Below are 8667 nucleotides of genomic sequence, written 5' to 3'. Positions count from 1 at the left end.
GGGTGCTCTCCGGGCTCCCAGCCATCCTGAGTCACCCGTCACCTGTGGTCCTGGAGCACCTGCAGCCTGCTGGTGTTTGGGGAGCCAGGGTCTCAGCCCCTCCCCACGTGCTCTCGGGGAGCACATTCCCAGCCTCTGCAACTGCCTGGCCAGCACAACAAGCCCCCCGGGGCCCGGCAAGGCCAGTGCTGAGAGGGGAGCTCCACCTGCTGAGGAATGTCTCCGGTGGCAGAGACTAGAAAGGAGCAGGCTAATTAGCAGGCGCCTGCCTCTCCCAGGAGCTCCTCACCCGCATGTTAAGCCACCAGAGCCTGGTCTCCAGGGCCCCCCGGGCCCTCCCTGCTGCAACACCCATGCCCTGGGCTGTATAGTCAGTGCCTCTGTTGTTCTCTCATCCTTTTCCAGACAAAGACCGAAGATGCAGCAAGAGGGGAAGTGTTTATTTGTTTTGCTTTTTTGCTTAGATTGTAATCCTGGTGATTATAGAAATATCAAGAAGTAAAATCAACAAAGGCTTTCCCTTTCCCGACCCTGCACCAAACCCCGTTCCTGGTCGATTAGCGCCACCCGGTGGCCAGTAGCAGCAGAGCGGCTCAGAGAGGCGAACCCTCTGGAGGAGCCAGAGCCCCAGCCAGGCTCTGGAGCCTGCAGACACGGGCACTGTCCCAGCCCTGCCTGGGACCTGGTGCCTGGGGTGTGGTGGGAGGCGTCTTAGACCTGCTCTGCGCCTCTGGGGCTGTGGGCTTGGGGTGGGGCTGGAGCCCACCTCCTTTCCTCTCCGCCTCAGTCATCACCTGGCCTGGCTGGTGCAAGGTGGAGGGGCTGGCGTTCCCCTGACAGAGGGCATGCTCCCACGTCTCAGCCAGAGTCTGTGGGCGATGGAGGGGCAGTTAGCACAGCAAGTCCCAGAGGGGATGGGGGCCACCGGAGACTGACAAGCGGAGAGCTGCCAGCCCCAGTCCTCCCGGCCCGCACAACCTGGGCAGATGCTGGCTCCATGCCAGGGCAGAGGTCCATGTCACAGACACGCGGGCAGGTTGGTGAAAAGGTGGGCTCCTGCCTCCAAGACGCCCTGTCCCACGGGTCTGAGCGGCCCAGGCACCTGCATTTTTAACAAGCAAGACTCTCTTGCTTTTTGAGAGCTCGCAGCCTGTAGCAGGCGCAGCCAAACGCCACCCAGGAGCCCCGTGGAGATCAGGCCACAGGCCGTTACGCATCAGCTGGTTCTCACGTGGCTGGGAAGGAAGCAGACGCGGGCGGGGCGGGCAGCAGTGTGGATCTCCAACATGCAGAAGAATGGGGGGCGGTGGGGGGCCGTGTGAGGCCTCTCCATAGACTCTGGGGTAAGACCTGCGACCCTACCACTTTCCTTGGGTTGAAAGTGAGATGTTAGTGCCAGGCACATACGGGGTCTGGACGGACACTTACGGCCGTGAAGTCCTGAGAAACACCCCGGGGTGCCATAAAGGAAGCACACCTGTGTCCCTGTGGTGGGCCCAGGCCCGGGCCCAGTGGATGGAGCCCACGAGGCCCGGAAGGTTCTCTCCCCGCCTATGTCTGCAGGAGGTGGAGTCACTGCTGGGGTGAGGACAGGGAGAGGGCCTGGGGGACTTCCCTGCCCGTCGGGTGTCCCCTCGGTTAGAGTTGCTGCTCAGGGAGAGGCCGGGTGGGTCCCCGCAAGCCCCCAGTCCTAGCAGAATGCCTTTCGGGCGCCTCCCCGCGTGGTCCCCGGGAGAGCAGGCATGGGCCTCAGGGCAAGGCTCCTCTTAGTGTGGGGCTGCTCCTTTCTCCGCCTATGCAGGGAGGACCCAGGCTTATTTTGCAAATGAGCCTTTTTCCCTCTGGCTAAATTTTATTTAGTGGAATTGTCCCCCACGTAGCAGGAAAAGAGAAATACTTTTGATTTCCTGTCGCTCCCGGCTAGTGCCACTCCAGCTGCTGGGGCGCCACCCCTCCCACCCCCCACCCCTGTTCCCGTCACAAAAGTCCCAGCTCTGCAGTGAGCTTGGTAGGGGCGCCTCTGTGCCGGAGCAGCACGTGCCTGACCGTGACCCGGAGCCACACAGCCCTGCTCATCCTGCCAGTGGTTTCGTTAAAGTGAGAATCTGCTGCAACATTGAAACCTCCGGGCTTTCAGCTTCTCTCTGAAAATGGGAGGTTCTGGGCCCGTGAGGGGCCCAGGGGCAGCTCCCTCCCCCTTCATTGGCACCTGGCTCCCTGTGACTGGTACTTTGGGGCCACCTGACTTGTGTTCCTTTGCTGTCTTTCAGGCTGATTCACCCCCTGAGTGGCCGTTCCTACCACGAGGAGTTCAACCCCCCAAAGGAGCCCATGAAAGATGACGTATGTAGACTCAGGACAGAAAATTTCCTTTTCTTTCCCTCTCCTTTCTTTCTTTGCTTTTTTTTTTTTCTTTGTGCCCAAGGTCTCCCGAGAAGCAGATAGAAACCGTCTGGGATCCCGCTGGGTCCCTGCCAACACACCCCACCTCCTGCCAGGGCCCGAGGGGCGGTCACTCCTGCCCTTTCTCCCCTGACCTGCGTGGGGAGGATGGACTGCCGTTAGCCCCGCTGAGATGGTCCCAGGGCCCACGTGACTCCTGGGTCAGGGGTGAGCCTTCCTCTCTCTTGGCCAAACTGTACCTCTAACATCACTGACAAGCGGAGAGCTGCCAGCACGTTCGCCTTTTACTGCGGCGTGAAGAATGGTGGCCTCCAGGACAGCGACACTGACCGGTCGGGGATTCCCAGAGCCTTGGAGTGGCAGGGCCGCGGGTGAGAAACACCGCCAAGGCCGCTCCGTCACCGAGCCCCTGGGACTCGTCTGAGCGACCACTGCAGAGGCACAGGGAGCGCCAGGCCGAGTGGCCGGGGTCTCCTGACGTCAGAGCTGTCAGGGCTCCTCCTGGGGGAGCCCTGTTCCTGCCCCTCCCCCTGAGGTCAGAGGTCATCCCACCTGGAACAGGACCGGCTGTGCTGAGTCTCAGGCCTCTGCCCCCTGCCCTCTGCCCTCTCCTGCACCACTATCACTGGAGCAAGCCTGTGCCTCCAGCCGGAAGACAGGAAGTGGGGTCCTGATGCCCTGCGCCCCCAAACACCCAGAGCCAGGCACCGCCAGCTCCTTCAGCAGCCGGCACACACGTCCCTGAGCGCACATGCCGCCCGTCCCCAGCCAGCCTCCGAGCCCCTGGAAATGAGATTTCTGAAAACGTCCTCAGGACCCGCGGAGAATGAGAGTTGAGGGCGAGACGGGGAAATTGAATAGCATGTGGGTGTCTGGCTATGAGAAGTTAAATCTAATGAAAATGTTATCCAGTTGAACCAAGAAATCAGAAGCAGGGCCTTTATTCCTGTCAACAAGAATACAGTGAAAATTAAACCAACGCCGCTGCCATTTCCCACTGACCTTGTTGCCATGGAGACAGCCTTCCCGTGTCAACAACCCGGAGGAATCCAATTGGGCTCATTCATGCATCGAAAGGCACACGCGCTCCCCTCCCTCCCGCCTCCGTCTCACGGTCCCTAAATCGGGTGACCACGCGCCCCGGTCGCCGGGGAGCGTCCCCGTTTACACCGTTGTCCAGCCGTGACCATGGCGCCCTGTCTGTCTCCCAGGTGACCTGTCTGGGCAGCATGCTGAAAGGGCGCCCTTTTCGCCTGGCCAGTTTGGCTCAGTGGACAGAGCATCGGCCTGCGGACCAAAGGGTCCCGGGTTCGATTCCGGTCAAGGGCACGGACCTCTGTGGCAGGCTCCTCCCCAGCCCGGACCCTGGCCGGGGCTTGTTCAGGAGGCAACCAATCAACGTGCTTCTCTCACATCCATGTTTCTCTGTCTTTCCCTCTCTCTTCCACTCTCCCTAAAAATCAACGGAAAATATCCTCATGTGAGGATTAACAAAATACAAATTAAAAAGGTCACCCTCTCCATGGGCCTCTCCTGCGCGCTGAGTGCATGGCAGGAGAACTGGCTGCGTCCGGCTGATGGGGCGGGAGGAAGGGGCACCCACGGGCCCTGTTGGGTGGGAGTTTGTCACCAACGTGCCGCTTGCCACCTGCTCACACAGCACCCAGAACCCTGCCGTGCCCAGAGGCCAAATGTCGTGGCCCAGGCTCCAGCCCTCCCGGTCCTCTGGTAGGAGTGAATGCTCTGGGGTGGGGCCGTGTATGTTCTTGTCCCTGTCCAGTTTCTTCCCAACGTGTTGCCAGCCTGACGTTTCAGAGCAGAAAGGGTCTCTCCCTGGGAGCCCCAATCCTGGCGGCCTCAGATCTCCCATGGGCACCACTGAATCCCAGTCCCACTTCTCTGTATGTCTTTAAAGTCCCTTAGCGAACAGTGACATGGTCAGGGGAACCACAGAGAGGCACGCACCCATTTGGCAGATGAGGAAACCGAGGCCAAGCGGAATCAAAGGTCTTCCTACATCTTACGCATGGGGCCAGCCTGACACAGGCGCTCGGCATTTCTGGGGCCCAGCCCCTTCCTCCCGCACAGCGAGCTCAGGCGCTGAGCTGGGTTCGCTCTGCCCTTCAGTCAAGTCCCACCACCGGTTAGCGTCGCCGCATCAGGGGACAACCAAGAGGAACTGCCTCTGGGTCCCCATCTCTGACGAGGTGAGTCCCCTCCCCACCACAACCCCCAAACGCTGCTCCCCGAAAGCCCCAGCTCCTCTGGAAAGAGTCTTCCTCTGGGTTCTGTCTTCCATAGAAATTCCCCATAAATGCTCCATCTCCGCTATGAGCGTGGCCAGGCTTCCGGAACCCAGAGGCCCAGGTTCAGCCCTGAGCCTGGGTCCTGGCCCAGGCCCCCCTCCCTCTCTTGCTGGCTCCAGACCCTCCAGGGGCAGGTCACAGCAGGTCCCACCCTCTCCCCTGCACCCTGGGGGCCCGGCCGGGGTCCTCTCCCTGGTCTGGGGGGCCTGGCCAGCTCAGGGGCCCACGCTCTGGCCCAGCTGTCCAGCTGTCCTGGCCCCGGGAAGGAAGGTCAGGAGGGAGGAGCCAGGGTTCAGAGCCTGGCCCTTCTGAGATGGTGGCATCCTCAGTAGCCAGAGAGGGCAGGACCCGGCAGGGTGGGCGGCGGGCTGGGGGTCAGCACCTGGCCCAGCCCCAGGTTACTGGGGTTCCTGCACCATCACCAGCAACGCGCCCCCCCCCCCATAAACTGGGCACCCTCTCTCCAGGAAGTGACGTGAGTGTAGCTTTGAGTGAAAGGGATCTCCGTCCCCGGATGGGGCTGCACCCCCTCATCCATCCAGGCGTTCCTGGGTCCCGAAAGGGGTGCAGCAGGAAGAGCCTGGCTCTGCAGCCCCTCCCCGCCCCTTCTCTGCCGTGTCAGTCACGTAACTTCCCGCGTCTTGGTTCTCAAATTAATAAATGCGACGATAATTCTTCCTCAGGGGGTGGTTGAGAGATTAGAGATGTAATCTCTCTGCCAGGGGGTGGAATACCACAGGCTCTGCGGCTTAAAGGAATTAATTTTCTCAGTCCGGAGGCGGAAGTCCAGGATCAAGGTGTCGGTCGGCTGGGTAGGTTTCCGGGGAGGCCCCATTTCCGGGCTTGCAGACGGCCGCCTTCTCGCTGTGTCCTCCCCGGGGCCTTGCCCTGCGTGTGCACAATCCTGGTGCCTCTTCCTCTTCTGACAGGGCACGAGTCCTGCTGGGTTAGGACCCACCCTTAGGACCTCATTTAACCTTGTTCATCTCTGAAAGGCCCTGTCTCCAAACACAGTCACCGTGGGGTCAGGGCTCCTACCTAAGAATGTTGGGGCGCATGAGTCCCAACTCATGTCCATGCAGGGGTGACAGCGGCGCTAGACCTGGGCTCAGGGCCCGTCTGCCCCAGCCACAGCTTTCCACCACTCCCCTGGGCGGGGATGGAGCAGCCAGCCCCATGTGAGGTCACCCCACCCTCCCCCCGGCCCCGCCTCCACATCTCAATTACTCTCTCCCAGCGGTTGGCCGCCTCTCGGGCAAATTGTTCATGAGAAGATGCTCTCCAAAGCTCGGCCACACGCTGCTGTCATTGATTTCATTTTGATTATTCATATTAGCCGGAGCGCCGCTGGCTAGCCATGGGTGGTAATTAGCACAAGTGTTGGGCACAGGCCAGGTCCGTGCTGGCGTGGGCCTGTGGGTTCCTGCGACAGCCACCCCAGCCCAGCCGCCTCTCGGGGACCAGTCCTCACGCAGGGCAGCTGCAGGTGCCCAGCCAGAGCCTGTGTTGGGCCCCGGCACGTGTGGCCCAGGGCAGGGGCAGGACTGCTGGGGAAGCCACAGGAGCCCCCCACTTCCAGGGGCCGGCAGGGCCCCCGGCCGCTCCTGACCTGTGCCGGCTCATGGAGGAGCCAGCTTGGCCACGCTCACTCTCTCTGGTACCTTCCCGGGCCTAGCCTTCCTGGGCAAGCAGGTCCCCTCCACCACCTGAGCGGCCCCGGGACCCCGCCTGGCCGGAACATTCCGGACGTCCTCCATCCTGTCCTCTGGGCCAGGTGGCCGACTGTGGCCTGCGAATGCGGAGCCGGGTGCCTCCACCGAGACTCAGTGAGAGGGGACTGCTGGGACCAGAGCCCCCAGGAGGCAATTTTCTGGGAATTCCCTTTCCTCCTTCGGTGCCCCCACCCAGGTCGTGGCCTTGCCATTTGTCAAGTGCACTTTCGCCGCAGTTCCCGGCTGCTGAGTTCAGGAGGGGGAGGGGTCAGCGTGCGGTTATTAACCGTCCTCTCTCAAAGCACGCCTTCCCCGGGGAACCTCCCTTCCCGCTGATTCATTACCTGGTCGGAAGCAGAGCGTGACACGTTAAAGCCGTCCTGATAGCATTTGATATTCAGCACTAACGACTCCCACACCGAGGAGGGCTTCCCCCAGAGCGGGCGGGAGGCGATCTGCACATTGGATGTTCTGAGACAGTCGGCGATTTGCATTAAGCATCCAGAAACCCTCTGCTTGCAATCTGTCAGCTTCCCTGGTTTCATTTTATAGCCCTCCCAGCAGGAGGGGGAGCAGCAGCCGCCGTGGGGGCCGAGCAGAGCCTGGTCTGAGCACCGTGGTCGGGGTGGCGTGTACCTGGTCAGGGACCTGGTCAGGGAGGACGGGGACCTGGTCGGGGACCTGGTCAGGGGTGACGGGACCCTGGTTAGAGGTGGCAGGGACCTGGTCAGGCACAGATGCCAGAGGTGTCTGCCACGCGGGGATTGGCAAGCTTACCCTGCCCCCAAGACCTTTGGGTGAGGTGTGGCCACGTGGCTAGAAACCAGACGGGAGCTCATCTCCCCAGACAGCCAAGCTCGGATTCCGTGCTTCCCTGAGGACACCTGTCTGGTCCTGTGATGAGTCGCCCAAGGTGGCCGCCCTGTGATGCCCTGGTGATGAGCCCCAGGAGGTCCTCCTCGGCCTGCAGACCTGAGGAGCTGAGGCTCAGGCTGTGTGTGCACTGTCCTGCCTGCATCTGCAGTCTCCTGGGAGCTTCTTCAGACACTTGGGCACTGCTCGGGCCTAGGATCCCAGAATCTCCTGCCGGTGCTGGGCGGATGCGGGACAGACCGTCTGTGTGCAGCCGTGTCGGGGGAGGGCCCTCGGGTCCTGCGCTCTGTCCCCACACCCGGCTCCGTGTCCTCATCTATAAAAGGAGGAGCCTGGGGAGGGTCCTCAGCCAGCGGGCCAGGACCTGGGGCCAGCCAGGGCCCCAAGCCTCACCCCTGCCTCAGCCAGGCCCCCTCTGCTCTCGCCCGGCTTGCATGTCGCGTTTCCGGGAGAAGGTTTCTTTGAGCAAAGGGCTCCGCAGCTGTGATGAGGGTTACAACCCCAGCCTGGCCTTCCCTTCAGCTGCCGGGGACAAGGCGGCTGAGCTCCCCGAGGGAGCCCAAGGCCGAGGCTGCCCACCCGAGGAGAGGGGGGTGGTAAAGCCACCACCAACCGCTGTGTGTGCCCATCCATCGCGCTCTGAACAGGCGCACACAACTGCGCCCCAGATCCAGGCAGCTCGGTGAGCTGGGGCAGAAGCCATCAGCACCGCCCCCCTTCCCCTGACGACCTGCTGGGTGAGATCCAAGAGCCACATGACAGGACCGTGGCCCCCGGTGCTGAAGGAGGTGCTGGAGGCTGAGCCCTAAGGGCGCCAGAAGGGCCTCTTCAGGGTGGCACGGAGGGCAAGGGCCCCGAGCCAGCAGCGCGCAGGCACGGAAAGATCCTGGCAGATCCCAACCCGCAGTCGTGGGGTTTCCTTTGCAAAACCACTGACGTTCCACATCCAGGTGCGGACAGGGAGCGGGGACACGAGGCGCACGCCCTGGAGCTCTCCCTCTGCCCCCGCAAAGGCTGAGCATCTGCGATTGCACAGCAAGCACCCCGTGGCCATAGCATCTGCCGGCCACCACAACTGGCGTCTCGTGCTGGGTGCGACCATCATCGCCGTGAATGGCTGTGACAACAGCGGCTCTTTGCTGGGGACACACGACGTGCGGGGTGGCGGACCGATCGGGTTCCCTCCGCGTCAGCGTGCCGGGCAGATACTGTTAGATTCCCGTTGTACAGATGGGGACACTGGGCTCAGAGAGGCTTAGCGGCTTGCTCAGATTTGCACAGCAAGGAAAGACCGAAATCTGGACCCCAATCCGGGTGTGAATTTGACCGGGCTCCGCCCCTGTGTGGACTGTGTCCTTGGCCACCTGTGTCCC

The 8667-nt window shown here is 62.1% G+C and overlaps 1 protein-coding gene across 1 annotated transcript in view; it reads left to right on the top strand.

Annotated features, from left to right (window-relative positions):
- CAMTA1 (calmodulin binding transcription activator 1) overlaps nucleotides 1–8667 on the top strand; it is a 749204-nt gene that overhangs the window by 630058 nt on the left and 110479 nt on the right. The window contains exons 9-10 of the mRNA XM_006766821.2: nucleotides 2271–2343; nucleotides 8308–8455. Of these exons, the coding sequence (XP_006766884.2) occupies nucleotides 2271–2343; nucleotides 8308–8455 (221 nt within the window). The remainder of the gene's footprint in view (nucleotides 1–2270; nucleotides 2344–8307; nucleotides 8456–8667) is intronic.

The sequence above is a fragment of the Myotis davidii genome, unplaced genomic scaffold (assembly GCF_000327345.1).
Source record: "Myotis davidii unplaced genomic scaffold, ASM32734v1 scaffold299, whole genome shotgun sequence".
NCBI classification, from domain to species: Eukaryota; Metazoa; Chordata; class Mammalia; order Chiroptera; family Vespertilionidae; genus Myotis; species Myotis davidii.
This window is presented reverse-complemented; position numbering and strand designations above follow the sequence as displayed.